We start from the raw sequence: 20,401 nt of genomic DNA on the forward strand, positions 1-20,401 counted from the left end.
GAGAAGAGACTAACGGAGTTAGAGATAAAAGGAAGGAGTGAGGGAGTATAGCAGGTGAAAAGAGAATAGCAGGGAAAGCAAAGAATGAAACTCAACGAAAGGAGGGAGAATAGCTGAAGTAAGAACGACAGGGAGGGAAAAAAGTCAAAACAAGATGGCGCAAGCAACATACTGCTGGTCCTTCCGGACCTGGAGAGCCTGGATCCCCTCTGTCACCCGGCGGTCCCTGTGACAAAAGAGGGAGATTGAGAAGAAACAGGTAAATAGGTGAGACAGTTCACAAGCTGCTCTTACCTGCAAGATGTCACTCAGCTGTCAATGTTAAAAGCTACAAAAGAACAATTTTTGGAAGGTTTTAAATAATATCTAAAACAAACAAACAGTCCTAAAAATTGTAAATGTTTAAGATGGCAACGTCCGTGAAGCCCTTTCTTTGCACCAAACTAAACAGAAATAGAATAAAGACAACTAGATGAAAGTTACAGAAAAAGGGTTAGATGACAGCAGATAAGAGGAGATTAGAGTAGATAAGAAAAGACTAGATTAGACCAGTTAAAGAAAAACTAAAGCAGTTAAGGGAAGACCTGACTAGAGTAGTAAAGACTAAGATTCACTCACCGACTCTCCCGGCACTCCCATGCTCCCAGGTAGTCCAGGGTTGCCCTTGTGACAGACACACAAAACCAATGAATAACATGACACAAAGTAATAAGACAAGGATACGATACACAAGACAAACACACAGTGAGAACACAGATACACACAAGTAAAGACAGAAACACAACCAAATATGCCAATAGGGACCCAATACTAAGAACGGAACTTACTGAAAAGAATGCAGAGATCAAGACAGACAGATGAGCCGATGAAAGGACATAAAACAGGGGAAACTAAGACAGTCACGAAGACAGCTATAGCAGATACAGAGAGAAACAAATAATATATATATACACCAATAAAGATGCGAACAAACGATACCTAGTACACGCAAATAAAAGTTGCTTTAAAAAAGGTCAAATGCAGGGTCGTTCTAAATTATGCTGAAGTGCAATGGTAGAAACCATTTCTTTACAAAACAAACACGCAAGATGATGTAAAGGACGGTCTCAACCGGTTCGCCATCGTGTTAAACACAAAACCAGCGAAACAGCAGTACATTGTACTATGCCGGACACATTTCACTGGCAATAGATGATATTAAATTCGTATCACTAACCCACACATGTCAATCTAGAAACAGGAGGCAGATTGATGCTAATACCAACGGACACGAGATAGATAGATACAAAAAAACAAACAAAAGCACAGAGATAAAGGCCGACATGAAAACACACGTGTAGACGATGAAAACCTATAAATCCTGCCCCGCAGCTTAACCCTAACCCTAACCCTAACCCTAACCCTGCCCCGCAGCTTAACCCTAACCCTAACCCTGCCCCGCAGCTTAACCCTAACCAATGTACAGGACAGAAAGGGTAGGGAACAACCCCACAGGACAGGATTGCAAAAAGAGATACAACACTGCTGAAAACAGTCTCTACAAGAGAACTTGAGAACAATACAATGACAATATCCTAGTAATTAAAAGACAAAGAATTAAGTGCTACTTACAATGGCGTAAACAAATTCACTAACAAGTTACTGGCTTTGTTGATAGATACAAGTAATAAACAGTTACATTCAAGTAAACAAACTCACTAACAAGTTACTCGCTTTGTTGATAGATACAAGTAATAAACAGTTACATTCAAGTAAACAAACTCACTAACAAGTTACTCGCTTTGTTGATAGATACAAGTAATAAACAGTTACATTCAAGTAAACAAACTCACTAACAAGTTACTCGCTTTGTTGATAGATACAAGTAATAAACAGTTACATTCAAGTAAACAAACTCACTAACAAGTTACTCGCTTTGTTGATAGATACAAGTAATAAACAGTTACATTCAAGTAAACAAACTCAGTAACAAGGGGATTCTTTTGTTTTGTTAGATACAATAATTTCCGTTGAAAAAAAATGTGGAGCTCACTTGCAGTCCTCGAGGCCCCTCATTGCCAGGTATTCCAGGAGGCCCCTGTGCACCCTGAAAGAATGAAGAGTAGTCCAGAGTTACCGTTTCATTGTCCAGAGTTACAGATGTTACAGTAAGTATACTTCACATTCACAGTTTTTATCGTCTTCAAAAACCAGCAAGTCAGTGCATTTGTCAGCGTGGAGCACTCGTCTGAGGCTCGGGCCTGTGGCTGGAAAATATCCTCCGCTAGGTGCTGTACAGTAACCATGGCTACCCACTAAATCATCATGGCACCATGGAAGGTAACGACAGATACAGAGGGCTGAACTCCGTTGTCCACATCCCGTGACCTAAACACAGTAAACCACTTACACTCGTTACCCTACAGTTGCTAGGTTAGACTGTAGGTCTGTAGTTCAGACTTGCAGAGTTCACACACTTTGTTCAGTGGAGTCGTTAACCCTTGACCTCTATGGTTCAGATTGCGGTTCCAACAGTTTGTTTGGAGGCAAGGTAAGGACTAACACGAACGTCAGATTATCTTCAAATATTTCTAGTTTACTAAAATATGCTGTCTATACAAATGATTTATACTTATTCTCCAAACTCTGGTCCGTTGTCAAGATACGGGGATTTTACCTACATGTTAAAATGAGATTGGTACATTTTTTAATGCATTCAGTGAATCAAACAACAGGATTATAGGTTCAATCTTTCTCCACACGCACGCACACATACTGGCACGCAGAGGATATATAATACATATACATACTATACATAGAATTATATATATTATAATACATATATTGGGCAGCTATAGGTTGCTAATCCTACCTTGTCTCCCCTGGACCCTGGATCTCCACGAGGACCTGGTAATCCCGGGGCACCCTGTACACACACATGTCCATGTAACAGCCAGCTTTGTTGACAAGTCAGGGTTAGTAATCGGCAAGTTTACTCTTCTGTGTGGGAGGTTAGTTATCGGCAAGTTTACTGTTTTGTGTGGGAGGTAAGTAATCGGCAAGTTTACTGTTTTGTGTGGGAGGTAAGTTATCGGCAAGTTTACTGTTTTGTGTGGGAGGTAAGTTATCGGCAAGTTTACTGTTTTGTGTGGGAGGTAAGTTATCGGCAAGTTTACTATTTTGTGTGGGAGGTAAGTTATCGGCAAGTTTACTGTTTTGTGTGGGAGGTAAGTTATCGGCAAGTTTACTATTTTGTGTGGGAGGTAAGTTATCGGCAAGTTTACTGTTTTGTGTGGGAGGTAAGTTATCGGCAAGTTTACTGTTTTGTGTGGGAGGTAAGTTATCGGCAAGTTTACTGTTTTGTGTGGGAGGTAAGTTATCGGCAAGTTTACTATTTTGTGTGGGAGGTAAGTTATCGGCAAGTTTACTGTTTTGTGTGGGAGGTAAGTTATCGGCAAGTTTACTCTTTTGTGTGGGAGGTAAGTTATCGGCAAGTTTACTCTTTTGTGTGGGAGGTAAGTTCATGAGAATGAATAAGTCACGTTACGGCTGTTGGGGAAAGTACGAATGAATCACTGTGCTCCACTACACCACGGTTAGATGAATGGCTATCCTTGAGCACATCTCTCGTGATTCTAGACATTTCACCCACACATTAACATATCTCGTCACACTACAGACATTCACACATTAACACATCTCGTCACACTACAGACATTCACACATTAACACATCTCGTCACACTACAGACATTTCACACACATTAACACATCTCGTCACACTACAGACATTTCACACACATTAACACATCTCGTCACACTACAGACATTCACACATTAACACATCTCGTCACACTACAGATATTCACACATTAACATCTCTCTCTTCACACTACAGACATTCACACATTAACACATCTCGTCACACTACAGACATTTCACACACATTAACACATCTCGTCACACTACAGACATTCACACATTAACACATCTCGTCACACTACAGACATTCACACATTAACACATCTCGTCACACTACAGACATTCACACATTAACACATCTCGTCACACTACAGACATTTCACACACATTAACACATCTCGTCACACTACAGACATTCACACATTAACACATCTCGTCACACTACAGATATTCACACATTAACACATCTCGTCACACTACAGACATTTCACACATTAACACATCTCGTCACACTACAGACATTCACACATTAACACATCTCGTCACACTACAGACATCACACACATTAACACATCTCGTCACACTACAGACATTCACACATTAACACATCTCGTCACACTACAGACATTCACACATTAACACATCTCGTCACACTACAGACATTCACACATTAACACATCTCGTCACACTACAGACATTAACACATCTCGTCACACTACAGACATTCACACACATTAACACATCTCGTCACACTACAGACATTCACACATTAACACATCTCGTCACACTACAGACATTCACACATTAACACATCTCGTCACACTACAGACATTCACACATTAACACATCTCGTCACACTACAGATATTCACACACATTAAACAATTTAGGCCAAAACTTTCTACGAAGTCGATTCGTGTGTCTGCTTTCCTAGTGCACCAGTTGACCTGCTTTGTGTTTGTAACGAGCGCGAGTCTACTTCTGTGTGCGCGTGTGTCAAGTGCGCAAGTCGACGTGTATGTGCGCGCGCGTCTGTCTAGTATGCAAGTCGACTTCTGTGTGTGTGTGTGTGCGCGCACGTCTAGTATGCAAGTCGATTTGTGTTTTAGTTTCACGTGAAGTGCGCAGGACTGTGCTTTTTGTGTCAAAGGGAATGTGCAAAGTTTAGCATGCAAACAGCAGAGCTCAACCGTGCAGTGTGCAATCTAGGGAATGGAAACAAAGCAATAGACTTGCATGAGCTGTGGTCACTATACCTGCTTCATCCTCTACGGTTACTAACATGGATAAGGTGAATGCAGGACAGAAGGGAGGGACGAGGAGGTCTACAAGGTGCATGCTGGTACACTAACCCAAACGCACTGCTAAAGCTACTCAGCGACTCGGACATTCCATAAACTTTCTTACCTCTGCCATGTGTTGCTGCTATTGGTATAGTCATTACAACATTTAGTTTTTGTCACTAAGCGTCTCTGCTGCCTTCCATCCGACAGCAACACCGTGGTGTTGACAGAACACCATGGATAACAGTTCAGTGCAGTGCTGACGACCTAACACGCTGCTAACCACGGCTTTAACCCTGTCTACGTCATAGCAAGGGGTTAGGCTACTTGTCATCGTGGCAGTTGTGTAGTTCTGTCATAACAAGGTGTCACCTGTGATAAGATTTGTCATAAAGTGTCATGGTGAGAGTTGTGATAACAGGGGTAACAATAAGTTGTGTAGTTGTCATAAATAGGTGTCATGATGTGTCATAAAATGTCATGGTGAGAGTTGTCATAAGACGTCATGTGTCGCTATGCCAATTATCATAGCAGGTGTCATAATGAGGCTTGTGTCATAACAGGTTTTATCACAGCTGTCATGATGAGTATTGTGTATCTGCATCATAACAAAGTGTCGTGTGTCATGATGAGGCTATGCATACTAGGTGACATGATGAGAGTTGTGTAGATGTGTCAAAACAGTCAGTCGTCCCTTGACCTGTGGTTGGGGGCATTAATGGACCTAGTCCCTAGTCTAGCCATTGCCGCTGTTGCTGTCGCCATCCTGATGTGGGTATCTGGGGTGGAGCTGCCGTCCGTGGAGAGGGTGGCTCCCAAGTACTCGAAGCTCTTGGAGCCTGTCCGCCGTTGACAGAGATCTGTGCTTTGTCACTGCCACTGACACAACTTTGGTCTTGTCAGTGCTGGTCTCCATTCCATGTGAATGTGAACTGTCTGTCAGTCTGTGGGTGAGGTCTTGCAGGTCTGCGTCAGTGTCAGTGTCAGTGTCAGTGTCAGTGCCTGTGTCAGTGCCTGTGTCAGTGTCTGTGTCAGTGCCTGCTAACAGGTTTGTGTCAGTCTGTGTCAGTGTCTGTGTCAGTGCCTGTGTCAGTGTCTGTCAGTGCCTGTGTCAGTGTCTGTGTCAGTGTCTGTGTCAGTGCCTGTGTCAGTGTCTGTGTCAGTGCCTGCTAACAGGTTTGTGTCAGTCTGTGTCAGTGCCTGTGTCAGTGTCAGTGTCTGTCAGTGCCTGTGTCAGTGTCTGTCAGTGTCAGTGTCAGTGCCTGTGTCAGTGTCTGTGTCAGTGTCTGCTAACAGGTCTGTCGTCTGCCAAGCGTAGGTTGCAGATCGGTCTTCCATCAACTGAGATGGAGTATGTGATGGTCGTGGAGAGATTCGAGCATGATGTCGTCCGAGAAGATATTAAACAACACCGGTGATATGGTTCATGCTTGACATACGCCGACTGGCTTTCTAAACTAATCTACTATTTGGTTGTTCAGCATTGCTGTACCCGTTGACCTGCTGTACAGCGCTCTCGTGGTTTGAACGAGGCCTTCAATGCTCAATTTTCGCATCACATGCCATAGTCCCTCGTGCCAGACTCTGTCAAATGTTTTTTTGTTTTTTTGTAGTCATTGAAGTTGTGGTAGAGGTCCTGCTTTGCTAAAAATGCGTTTCTATAAGAATGCGACAGTTGAAGATCTGCTCAACTCTGCTGCCACGTGGTGTGAAGCCAGCCTGTTCTGCTGGCATCTCTCCTGCGGTGGTTGCGATGCGGTTTGTGTGACCTTCCCCATCAACCCGAAAGGGAAGGGGTCGACATCATTTTCACACAACAATCCTAGACAAGGGTAAATGTCCCCACTACCTTGGGGAAAATCTCGGGAAAGATAAAGGCTAAGGAAGCAAACCTACACAGGAAATCTTGATGCTAACACGGCATCAGCGGGTGAAAACTTTCCAGGAGGAGAGTACCGGCCAGGGCTCAGCCCCTACATGTTCGTGACCAGGCCGACTGCCGGCTGTGGTTCACTTGGAGAAGAGTTGGGTTCTACCCAGTGTATAATGTTGAATGTTAGGACCATGGACATACGTCACCAGAGAGACAGCATGTCGTCACCAGGGAGACAGCATGTCGTCACCAGAGAGACAGCATGTCGTCACCAGAGAGACAACATGCCGTCACCAGAGAGACAGCATGTCGTCACCAGAGAGACAACATGCCGTCACCAGAGAGACAACATGCCGTCACCAGAGAGACAGCATACCGTCACCAGAGAGACAGAATGTCGTCACCAGAGAGACAGCATGTCGGACTGTCGAGGCCCGGATCAACAACGACTGCCCTCTCTATCGGCAGGCTCCACCATGGGGTCAGCGGGCAGTGTGCTACTTGAGGAAAAGCAGAAATCGAGTTGAGAGGAGGAACATCCGTTGCTATGTGGAACGTATACATGCTACACCAGTGCGGTCAATTGCAACAACTCACGAGCTCAAAGGTACCGGAGGGACATTGTGGGACTGGCGGAGGTCAGATGGGCTGGACTTGGGGAAACAACAACGGACAACGCCACAAACTGTAGTACACTTCGATATACTAGTTATGCTAGTCGACGAGCAGGCACCATGGCCACTAGAGGACTATGATCCCATACAGAGCCTGTTTCTTCAGGATACTATTCCTGACCAGCAGGATATTTCCAGGAAGAGGACGCTACTGTAAGCAGTAAGATTAGCTGGCTACTCTCGTCCTGACATTGTACACTGTCTATGACCAGTCGGTACAATCCCTGACTGATTATATACCGTATATAGTGTGACAGAGTCCATGTCCAGCAGGTACTGTCACTTACTATTGTGATAGTGTCATTCAGTAGTGCAATGGTGTCCACGACCAGTAGATACAGTCTCTAAATAGTGTGATAATATCATGATCAGTTGGTACAGTCTCTAAATAGTGTGATAATATCATGATCAGTTGGTACAGTCTCTAAATAGTGTGATAGTATCCATGATCAGTTGGTACAGTCTCTAAATAGTGTGATAGTATCAATTACCAGTAGATACATACAGTCTCTAAATAGTGTGATAGTATCCATGATCAGTTGGTACAGTCTCTAAATAGTGTGATAGTATCAATTACCAGTAGATACATACAGTCTCTAAATAGTGTGATAGTATCAATTACCAGTAGATACATACAGTCTCTAAATAGTGTGATAGTATCATGATCAGTTGGTACAGTCTCTAAATAGTGTGATAGTATCATGATCAGTTGGTACAGTCTCTAAATAGTGTGATAGTATCAATTACCAGTAGATACAGTCTCTAAATAGTGTGATAGTATCATGATCAGTTGGTACAGTCTCTAAATAGTGTGATAGTATCATGATCAGTTGGTACAGTCTCTAAATAGTGTGATAGTATCAATTACCAGTAGATACAGTCTCTAAATAGTGTGATAGTATCCATGACCAGTAGATACAGTCTCTAAATAGTGTGATAGTATCCATGATCAGTTGGTACAGTCTCCAAATAGTGGGATAGTATCAATTACCAGTAGATACAGTCTCTAAATAGTGTGATAGTATCCATGATCAGTTGGTACAGTCTCTAAATAGTGTGATAGTATCCATGATCAGTTGGTACAGTCTCCAAATAGTGGGATAGTATCAATTACCAGTAGATACAGTCTCTAAATAGTGTGATAGTATCCATGACCAGTAGATACAGTCTCTAAATAGTGTGATAGTATCCATGACCAGTAGATACAGTCTCTAAATAGTGTGATAGTATCCATGATCAGTTGGTACAGTCTCTAAATAGTGTGATAGTATCCATGATCAGTTGGTACAGTCTCCAAATAGTGGGATAGTATCAATTACCAGTAGATACAGTCTCTAAATAGTGTGATAGTATCCATGACCAGTAGATACAGTCTCTAAATAGTGTGATAGTATCCATGACCAGTAGATACAGTCTCTAAATAGTGTGATAGTATCCATGACCAGTAGATACAGTCTCTAAATAGTGTGATAGTATCCATGATCAGTCGGTACAGTCTCTAAATAGTGTGATAGTATCCATTACCAGCTGGTGCAGTCCCTGACTAGTGCAATAATGTCCATGACCAGAAGGTACAGACACTGACTAGTGTTACTGTGTCTATGACTAGTAGGTACTGTTCTCGCCTAGTTGTATAGTGTTCCCTGAGGAGGACACGAGCTACTAGAGTATTAAAAGAAATAAATATTAAATGTGACATCTCTTATGCACACCAATTATCGCAGCCTATCATGTAAGTCATAAAATTGAGGACACCATCATGTGACACCATCATGTGATATGTTTATAGACAGTAAGAGAGCCTACTTTACCTGGAAACAAGCGAATGACAACATTAAAAAAAACCCTTAGAAAGGTAATTGTAAGACCTGATGCTAAATACACTAGGCTATAAGGCTACATTATTTTAGGTGACTTGTTAACACTCAGCCACTCTAGCAGTAAGATCATTTAATTACATGCCTGATATAGTGGCTTAGTTTAGTTGAAAATTTTGTGCTGTTAAGAGCAACAGATTAGTAAAAAGAAAATTCTTTGTATGATGTCACCATAACAGTACTGATAACTTTTATGATTTTTTTAAAAAGTGCCATAAAGTATTTGCCAAGAATAAGATCTTTGCAGAATAAAGTCAGCAGTAGTCCCTCCCCCATAAAAATAATTAGGACAAGTAATAATCAAGTACTTTCCTTCGGATTTTTCTGCAATTACCTTGTTAATCAAAACTTGATTCTCAACAACACAGCATATAAAAAACTATTGTTGCAGCTTTTCATAACAGCTGAAAAGTGAGGAACAGTGTGTTTGGCTGAATGCCATGAAAAAACCTGCTATAATCCTAAGCTGCTGTAAGAGATTGCAAACATTCCAATGTGAAACGTAGAATTTCATCAGCATTTTAGTAGACTATCAGTTTTCCCAGATGCTGAAGGAGTCAGCAAACAAAGGTAACTTGTACATCACTCAAGAAGCTAAGCCATGTCATCATTTACATAGTATTACCGTCTTCAGGGTTACCTTCGTGCACTTTCATCTATCACTGAATCAGTAATGACAGTAACAAAACGAAAAGAAATGGAGGAGAATCTGACACAATGTGTTTATATGATCCTAGAAATTTGTTGTGCCATGTATAATAACAGAAAGGTCCTAGACACTCCTTATGCCATGGTTTATGACAGAAAGGTCATGACACTACTTGTGCCATGTATGATAACAGAAAGGTCCTAGACACTCCTTATGCCATTTATATTAATAGAAAGGGCCTAGACACTCCTTATGCCATTTATATTAATAGAAAGGGCCTAGACACTCCTTATGCCACGGTTTATGACAGAAAGGTCATGACACTACTTGTGCCATGTATAATAACAGGTCAGGGTGGGGTTAGCATGGTGAGACAGTATCTAAGGCTATATCATGGGAAACCGTTGCACTATTGGATGAACAACTGCAGTCACAGCTGATGGGTACAGATGAAGGAACTTGTGGTGGTTTAACAAGTGTCATCTATAACACAATAGACTGGACAGATAAATGAAGCACAAAGACAAAAAGCTTATATTGTGAACTGAGAAACAAAGGAAAGAATATTCTCAAAATGCTTGTCTTTTCAAAAAATAAAGGGAGACAGAAAAGGTGGTGTAGGAAAACAGCGCAAAATGAAAACATCAGATGCTGAGCAGCTTGTCAAGAACAGATTTCTAAAAGATAAAATATCCACACAGTACACACAAGCGGATCTTGTTTCCCCCTGCTTTATCTATTTCCCATTTATTGTTGTCATTGTATTTATTGTATATCTGTCACTATGCCTATTCACAAAAACAATTATAGAAAAGCTGTTATTATATATTTTGAGGTATGTTTGCTGGTAGCATATTTGGCTGTTAAGTGAAGTTTTCTATGAACACAAGCGGGAAAAACATGCAACGAGGCACCTGAAAGCTAAACTTTGCCAGACCAGGCTGAAGATTCATTCTTCAATGATTATACTGTGCTTCATGTAACAAGAGGTGCTTTGTTGATATAACTACTAGAGAGTTCTACTAGTCTAGTCAAAAGCACAGCTTGATGCGTGAGGAGGAAGGAGAAAGGGTGCAGACTACTCTGCGTCATCTAAGTGCGTACAGAAGGCCGCTACACAAGTGACTACAGAAGACCACTACACAAGTGACTACAGAGCTGCAGCTACATGAATGGCCTTTGAAATATATGTCCGTAAGAACGGGGTTGAGAATCGGCCTGTTACAGTAAACTGTGCCAGAGAACCAGTGAGAGTAAACTGTGCCAGAGAACATGTGAGAATAAACTGTGCCAGAGAACATGCAGAAAAACCCGAAGACTTGTACTTGGAGCGACGCCACAAGCTCTTCCCATACCGCTTCCCCTTTCTCGGAAGCAAAGCCAGGTAAACCTGGGGCTCCTGGGATGCCCTGCAACAAATGAAATATTCCGACATAACAGTCAGTGTCAAATTTTTCTATTGTAACTTACACAAATAATAGCATTACCCTATAGATATGACAGCATTACCACAGTGCGTGACTGAATGATTATGGGCATGTATGTTACTTGCTTGATGGCAACATCACGAATAAAGCAAGAGCTGTAATGTACTTTCTGTTTTGTACTGAAAGGTACTGTAACAGTACTTCATACTGAAAGGTATATTGTACTGTGTAACAGTATTTTATAGGGAAAGTTATAGTACTTTGTAACTTCTTCATACTGTAAGTTATTAGTTTAGTCCTTGTTACACCGCAAGGAGAATAGGGCCGTAACAACACCTCGCCAGCGGACCAGGTTTAGGGCAGCCCCCTCAGTTGGGTCCATATGGTTCCTAAATCTTTTGCCTCGCTCTCTAATGTTCTTTTCCAAAGTCTACGTTTGCTCTCCCAACTCTCCTCTTTCCCTTAGGGTTCCAGTCAAGTGCCCTCCTGGCCATGGTGTCAGCTGGTTTGCGCATGGTGTGTCCTATCCATTTGCCCTTTGTGATGTCCTGGCTAGTGGCATTCTGGTTGGTTCTTTTCCACAGGCTGCTGTTGGAGATCTTTTCAGGCCATCTTATTCCCAGAATATGGCGTAGGCATCGGTTGGTAAAGGTCTGGAGCTTGTTGTTGATGGTGTTTGTCACTCTCCAGGTGTCAGAACCACACAGTAGGACTGCCTTCACATTGGTGTTGAAGATGCGGGTCTTACTGTGGAAGGATAATGCTCGGGAGTTTCAGTCTTAATTACGAAAGGTTCAGTGAGTTTGCCATTATGAATAACTTTGCAGGATGAGTCTTCCTACACCCTCTGAATAATGTTTATGAGCGTAGGAATGCCATAGTGGATCATCAGCCTCCAGATGATGTCCATCTCTACACTGTCAAATGCCTTCTCAAAGTCCACAAATGCTATATAGAGGAGGGACTGCCACAATAGACTGCTCAATGATGATACGGAGGGTGGCAATGTGGTCAGTGCATGATCTCTCCTGGTGAAACCCTGCTTTGTTCTGGTCTTAGTATCTTGTCTAGTGCCTTCTTCGATCTCTCTAGAATTGCCCTTGATAGGACTTTACTGGGGATCGAGGTCTCTTTATTCGGTAACTTGACCAGGTGGCCTAGTTTCTAGTCTGTTGGTACTAGCTCTTGTTCCCACATCTTGTGTAGAAGGGGCTGTAAAATTGTTGCTGTTGCTTCTAGGGGTATGCCATCCGGACCTGCTGCTTTGCCACTTTTCATGTTTTGATAGCTTGGATGCTTTCTGTCTTAGTGGGAGGGCTGGTGTTGCCATGAAGTTGTTCAGTTGCTGGTGGTATGTCAGGTAAAGATGATGGACAAGTTCAATTCAGGATCTCCTCAAAGTGTTCCATCCAGCAGTCTCTTTGTCCTGAGTCGTTTGTTATGGTCTTATCGTCTTTGTCTTTCACTAGCTTGTTTGGGTTAATGTTCCTGCCTGACAGAACTCACGTTATTTCTTATAGTCGCTTCATGTTTCCCTGTCTAGCTGCTGTCTCTGCTTCCTCTGTCAGTTCATGGGTGAAGCGTCTCTTGTCCTCTCTGACAGACCTCTTCACTTGATGATTGGCTTCCCAATAATCAGCTCTGACATCTTCCTTCCTTAGCTGGTCTTGACACTGGTTGAGCTTGTGTTGTAGTCCTTTTCTTGATTCAGTCTTTGCCCAGGTCTCTGGGGTCATCCATTACTTGTGTTTTCTTCCCCTCTTCCTTAGAACATCTGTAGAGTTTTTTAAAACTGAAAGTTTTAGTACTTTGTGACTAGTTCATACTGAGAGGTATCTACAGTAGTACTTCATGACAGTCCTCTGTGCTGAGAGGTATATAGTACTTTGTGCTGAGGTATACAGTACTTTGTACACAGTACTTTGTGCTAAGAGGTATACAGTACTTTGTAACAGTACTTTGTGCTGAGGTATACAGTACTTTGTAACAGTACTTTGTGCTGAGAGGTATACAGTACTTTGTAACAGTACTTTGTATCAGTACTTTGTGCTAAGAGGTATACAGTACTTTGTAACAGTATTTTGTATCAGTACTTTGTAACAGTACTTTGTATCAGTACTTTGTGCTAAGAGGTATACAGTACTTTGTAACAGTATTTTGTATCAGTACTTTGTAACAGTACTTTGTATCAGTACTTTGTGCTAAGAGGTATACAGTACTTTGTAACAGTATTTTGTATCAGTACTTTGTAACAGTACTTTGTATCAGTACTTTGTGCTAAGAGGTATACAGTACTTTGTAACAGTATTTTGTATCAGTACTTTGTAACAGTACTTTATATCAGTACTTTGTGCTAACAGGTGTATAGTAATTTCAAGCAGCACCATACGGTGAGAGCTCACAGCTATTATTGTACTTACACAGTGTTTGGCGCTGACTACTGTGATATACTTGTAACAGTACTGTGGCCTGAGAGGTGTATAGTACTGTGTACAGCACTTGTCGCTGAGACTTATACATTACTTTGCACTAAAAGCTGTGCAGCAGTAATTTGCAACGGAAATTGTCCATCCACATGTAACCCATAAGGGTTCACGCTACAAATAGCAGGAATAAGTCGAGAAAAACAACTCGCTACCGAGTTCCGCAAGGTCTGGCAGGCTGTCTAGGGGCCATGTTCATGATGCCTTACTACCTTACTCAAGTAGCCAGGCAACGAAAGCACCAGACGACCAGTCATCAGCCAACATCGCCATCTTGTGTTGCGTTAGGAGCCAAGATAATGGTATGTGTGTGTGTGCGCCTGCGCGTGCGCTCGCGACGTGAAGACTGTGACAGCATTAACGTCTTCGTAACAACCTCATACCCGCTCATAACAACCTCATACCCGCTCGTAACAACCTCATACCCGCTCATAACAACCTCATAGCCGCTCATAACAACCTCATAGCCGCTCATAACAACCTCATACCCGCTCATAACAACCTCACACCCGCTCATAACAACCTCATACCCGCTCATAACAACCTCATACCCGCTCATAACAACCTCATACCCGCTCGTAACAACCTCATAGCCGCTCGTAACAACCTCATACCCGCTCATAACAACCTCATACCCGCTCGTAACAACCTCATAGCCGCTCGTAACAACCTCACACCCGCTCATAACAACCTCATACCCGCTCGTAACAACCTCATAGCCGCTCGTAACAACCTCATACCCGCTCATAACAACCTCATACCCGCTCATAACAACCTCATACCCGCTCATAACAACCTCACACCCGCTCATAACAACCTCATACCCGCTCATAACAACCTCATACCCGCTCTCCCTTGTCGCCTTTCGCTCCAGTAAGTCCCGGGTCGCCGATGGGGCCCTGTCAAGGATGAAAGTAAATATTAGGTCATGCTTGGAGACTGAAATGTCACTGTGACTAGCGACTAGAGACAAACGTCACTGCAGCTAGTATGAACGGTATGAACACCACCAACACCAGTAACAGCCTTGCACCAACGACATGAACGCCACTAAAACTAGATGTAGGGAGACATGAAAGTCACGAGCAGTGGAGATGAAAGCATCACTTTGAACAGACAGGAATTTAAATTGTTTTAAGTTACAAGAATTAACAGTCTGTAAGACAGTAAACACTACGATCAAATACTCGAATTACAAGAATTAACAGCCTGTTAGACAGTAAACACTACGATCAAATACTCGAATTACAAGAATTAACAGCCTGTAAGACAGTAAACACTACGATCAAATACTCGAATTACAAGAATTAACAGCCTGTAAGACAGTAAACACTACGATCAAATACTCAAACATTGAGGCTAGGTAGATAAGGCAACGCAACACCAACTCACCGTCTGTCCCGGAGGTCCAGGGAATCCTGGGAGACCACGAGTTCCAGTAGGTCCCTGTCGCAATACATTAATATGAGTTACTTGTGGTGAGTGTTCACTGTTGTGTTTACAATACATTAATATGAGTTACTTGTGGTGAGTGTACACTGCTGTGTTTACAATACATTAATATGAGTTACTTGTGGTGAGTGTTCACTGCTGTGTTCTATGAGTTACTTGTGGTGAGTGTTCACTGCTGTGTTTACAATACATTAATATGAGTTACTTGTGGTGAGTGTACACTGCTGTGTTTACAATACATTAATATGAGTTACTTGTGGTGAGTGTACACTGCAGCGTTCACATTACATTAATATGAGTTACTTGTGGTGAGTGTACACTGCTGTGTTCTATGAGTTACTTGTGGTGAGTGTACACTGCAGTGTTCTATGAGTTACTTGTGGTGAGTGTACACTGCAGTGTTCTATGAGTTACTTGTGGTGAGTGTACACTGCAGTGTTCTATGAGTTACTTGTGGTGAGTGTACACTGCTGTGTAGTTTAGTTTATTCCTTGTTGCTCCCTTGAGGAGTGCAGTAAATAAACATTTTAACCAAAGTTCTATTTTTACATCCTGTTCGGTCTTCTTTTTTTCCCTCCCCAGAAACATTAAAATGTCTCGAAGGAATTCAAATAGTAATCCAACATATTATTTGTTTTCAAAAACTCAGCAGTAAACAAATCTAGTTGTCGTTGCAGGCGCTATCCAATGGGAAAATAAAACACTGCACTGTCGTTGGCAGCTACAAGAAACGCGCTGAGCGATTGGCTGATATTCTTCCCCTCACTTCACACGTTCAAAGTTCCGCGTAAAGCGACAGAATGGCATACAGGCATCTGACAGGAATAATTACTAGCTAAGTCTAGCTTTACTTAACTTAATTATCTTCGAGTCTTTCACGTTCAAAATAGAACTCAGAAGATTAGTTCAGTAGCTTATTCTTTGTTAGTCCTCCACGAGCGTAAGGCCGCACTCACAAGGATAGTTACAGAATAGTTTGGGAAATATTTGACAACTTGGAAGTGACTGCGATAATCTGAGCGTGGAACCAGTTTTTCAGAGAAGAGAGATCACGTGACAGATATGTCGATGTACACTTGTTTTTGTGCTTTTACTGAATAAAATAGTTAAGTTCACACCGACCTGGTCACCCTTAGGACCTATCAACCCCTGTGGTCCACGGTCTCCTGGCTGTCCCTTCTGACCATCTTTGCCATCATTTCCTCTGGACCCTTGGTCACCTCTCTCGCCCTGTTAGCCCAAACAAAACAAACTTTACTAAACGAAACCGGGGCTAGACGACGATGATTTAGTATCCTCTAACTAATGGACTATAGAAAATATGGCTTTCATAGTCTGCCTAGCTATCTTCACCATAGTCTTCGTCATTGACTTTGCTAAGCGATTGTATTCTACTGTGCTGTATACCTTTGTGTAAGTAAAGCTTCCTCTACCGTCCTAACTACTCTCATTAGCTAGTAGCAAGTACACTGTAGTATGATGTGACTTTGTAAGTAAAGCTTACTCTACCGTCTAACTACTCTCATTAACTAGTAGCAAGTACACTGTAGTATGATGTGACTGTGTAAGTAAAGCTTACTCTACCGTCTAACTACTCTCATTAACTAGTAACAAGTAGCATGATATCACTCTTTGTGTAAGTAAAGCTTACTCTACCGTCCTAACTACTCTCATTAACTAGTAGCAAGTACACTGTAGTGTGATGTGACTGTGTAAGTAAAGCTTACTCTACCGTCTAACTACTCTCATTAACTAGTAACAAGTAGCATGATATCACTCTTTGTGTAAGTAAAGCTACCATCCTAACTACTCTCATTAACTAGTAGCAAGTAGTATGATGCCACTGTGTAAGTAAAGCTTACTCTACCATCCTGACTACTCTCATTAACTAGTAGCAAGTAGTATGATGTGACTGTGTAAGTAAAGCTTACTCTACCATCCTAACTACTCTCATTAACTAGTAGCAAGTACACTGTAGTATGATGTGGCTGTGTAAGTAAAGCTTACTCTACCGTCTAACTACTCTCATTAACTAGTAACAAGTAGCATGATATCACTCTTTGTGTAAGTAAAGCTACCATCCTAACTACTCTCATTAACTAGTAGCAAGTAGTATGATGTGACTGTGTAAGTAAAGCTTACTCTACCATCCTGACTACTCTCATTAACTAGTAGCAAGTAGTATGATGTGACTGTGTAAGTAAAGCTTACTCTACCATCCTGACTACTCTCATTAACTAGTAGCAAGTAGTATGATGTGACTGTGTAAGTAAAGCTTACTCTACCGCCCTAACTACTCTCATTAACTAGTAGCAAGTAGTATGATGTGACTGTGTAAGTAAAGCTTACTCTACCATCCTAACTACTCTCATTAACTAGTAGCAAGTACACTGTAGTATGATGTGACTGTGTAAGTAAAGCTTACTCTACTGCCCTAACTACTCTCATTAACTAGTAGCAAGCACAGTGTTGTTAAGGTGTAGATACAGTCAGGCCCGTTCTTAGCCCCCGCGGGGCCCGAGGCAAAGGGCATGTGCGGGGCCCTCACGCTCAATGCACAAACGTTCATGCGCGATAAATCCTCGGTGTCCAGCAGCCTTCTGTCTCCAAGCGCGTCCAGCGAGAATATGATACGGCTGACTACACTTCCATATGCCTAGTTACCATATCAATCAAAAGCGCGGGGCCCCTTGAAGAGCGGGGCCCTAGGCAGTGCCTCGTCCGCCTGCCCCTAAGCACGGCCCTGGATACAGTGCTGTACAAAGTATATCTGTCGGTAGGGACTGCGCCATATAAAGTAAAAATACCTGTTGGTAGTGACAGTGCAGTATAAAGTAAAACAATATCTTCTGGTAGATTAAATGTCTGTTGTTATGTATTGTGTTGCTAGGTGCAGTGCTGTAAAAAGTACAAATATCTGGCTAGTGCTAGTGGTGACTGAAAATATTGTCTTACCTTTACACCTTTACCGCCTTCAGCTCCAGTGTCACCTTTCGTTCCCTGCAAATTGAATGAAGAAGGTGGAATTTTTACCTTTACAGGTATTCTATGGCGTTTACAAGTTCTGTAAGCAGTTTGCGATATTTACACCACTCCATCCAGAAGGTGATCTGTAAATATGGAGAGCTACGTATGATTTCCGGTACACAAATGAAAAGAAACGTTCTCACCTTTAACCCTGGCTCACCGGGTAGTCCAGGGGATCCAGGAGGTCCAGGAGGTCCCTATTCGATAAGAGTGAGATATAATAATAAATTTAATTTCAAATTTTTAAAATTTAATCCACTATTGGTGCTAATAACAATAATCATAAAAACTAATCACATTGATTACATCCGGGGCCTTATCACAACAACGCTCTGAAGATAAAGACGCTAATACCAACGGACAAATAGAACCAGGCTAATAATGGCTGTACACTACAAATAATGACAGTAGGTACACGCTACAAATGACAGAAGTAAACATAGTGATAGCTACATGCTACAAATAATGATAGTGGGTAAACATAGTGACAGTAGGTACACGCTACAAATAATGACAGCAGGTAAACAAAGTGATAGCTACACGCTACAAATAATGACAGAAGTAAACATAGTGATAGCTACATGCTACAAATAATGACAGCAGGTAAACGCTAGTAAAACTTGAGAAATCATTAGAACTGCATGTTTTCTTTCTAAAAATGTTTAGACAGATCAATTCATTAGAGGACCGATCGACGGCTGATCCAGTGACAGAGCAACACACACACACACACAAAGACACAGAACCTGCGCACATATTCACAGACAAACTCATAACCCTTGCCCATACACACTCCCCTCCCTCTCACATTCTCTGTCTGTCTGTCTCTCTCTCTCTCGGTTGCCGTGATATAGCCCTAGTTGCTGGCACGGCATAAAGCACAAACAAACAAACTCTCGCGCGCTCACACACACACACACAAGAAAAACACATTCACACAACTATTCCTTTATTCTACATCTTTGTCCTGTGTTTGGAAGTATGACTGATCAATATTTGACAAGGTAACAAGTGACTTTGGCCAATATTTTGTCCCAGTATTTTACTGGCTCACTTTGTAATACGTGACTAATACATCTCTGGCTGAGCAATATTTCCCGAGTTTACTGACTGATAACTTGCAAGCCATAGTTTGGAGTATATTTTACAGAACATTTTTGTCATACATTTTGTGTCGTTTTTAAGGTAAGAGGAGTAGCATTTCCTCTCAGTATCCTGCAACTTGTAACAGTTCAGCAGATCAGTCACAGCGTCCATCTCTTTACTCACCGGAAGCAGATGACTAACGACGTTGGAATCTAGTGACGTTCCCGGCAATCCCTGTTCACCGCGAGTTCCAGGAGGTCCTGGAGGTCCTGGCAGTCCAGGGGTGCCTTGGGCACCATCCAAACCCTGTCACGTGACCAGAATGACAAATAGAGAGAAGCACGTTCAACAGGTCAGTATGGGGACATGGACTGTTCTTCGATCATCAATCATAATCACCATCAATAATCAATCATGAACAAAGCTTGGTGAGCAATTCGATGTGAGCCCGAACTGGCAGCCAGATCGAACAGAAGCGATTTGGCATGGTCGGCCTTCCGCTTGCGCCATACAGTGAGGGCAGCACTGTTGTGAACTCTCTAGAGCTTGTCAAGCAGGTGGCCAGAAGAGCTATGAACAGACAGGTTCAGTAGTCCAGCCTGGACAATACAAACTCCGACACAAACTGCTTACTGGAGGGAACAGAGCTGAGATGTCTGATGCGGCTGATTTACAAGCTGAATTGGCATTATTCTCGACAGATAACGACGTGTAAAAACAAAAACAAAAACAAAACGAGACTGGAAAAAAGTGATGGTGGAGCCACTGAAAGTGAGTGATGTAGACGAAGGTAGGTGTTGAAGACCTACTGAATAGCATGTAACACGCAAGGACATATAAAGTAGCAATAAATACAAGACCCACTGGAAAGCAATGACAGCTGATAACAAT

The 20,401-nt window shown here is 42.2% G+C and overlaps 1 protein-coding gene across 1 annotated transcript in view; it reads right to left on the reverse strand.

The window, feature by feature from the left end:
- LOC112574514 (collagen alpha-1(XXII) chain-like) overlaps nt 1–20,401 on the reverse strand; it is a 79,393-nt gene that overhangs the window by 43,167 nt on the left and 15,825 nt on the right. The window contains exons 15-25 of the mRNA XM_025255641.1: nt 19,694–19,816; nt 18,568–18,621; nt 18,353–18,397; nt 16,520–16,627; nt 15,338–15,391; nt 14,791–14,844; nt 11,361–11,444; nt 2,852–2,905; nt 2,033–2,086; nt 619–663; nt 173–226 (exon numbers count right to left, since the gene is read on the reverse strand). Coding sequence (XP_025111426.1) covers nt 173–226; nt 619–663; nt 2,033–2,086; nt 2,852–2,905; nt 11,361–11,444; nt 14,791–14,844; nt 15,338–15,391; nt 16,520–16,627; nt 18,353–18,397; nt 18,568–18,621; nt 19,694–19,816 — 729 coding nt within the window. The remainder of the gene's footprint in view (nt 1–172; nt 227–618; nt 664–2,032; nt 2,087–2,851; nt 2,906–11,360; nt 11,445–14,790; nt 14,845–15,337; nt 15,392–16,519; nt 16,628–18,352; nt 18,398–18,567; nt 18,622–19,693; nt 19,817–20,401) is intronic.

This window comes from Pomacea canaliculata, linkage group LG10, assembly GCF_003073045.1.
Source record: "Pomacea canaliculata isolate SZHN2017 linkage group LG10, ASM307304v1, whole genome shotgun sequence".
Classification (NCBI taxonomy): Eukaryota; Metazoa; Mollusca; class Gastropoda; order Architaenioglossa; family Ampullariidae; genus Pomacea; species Pomacea canaliculata.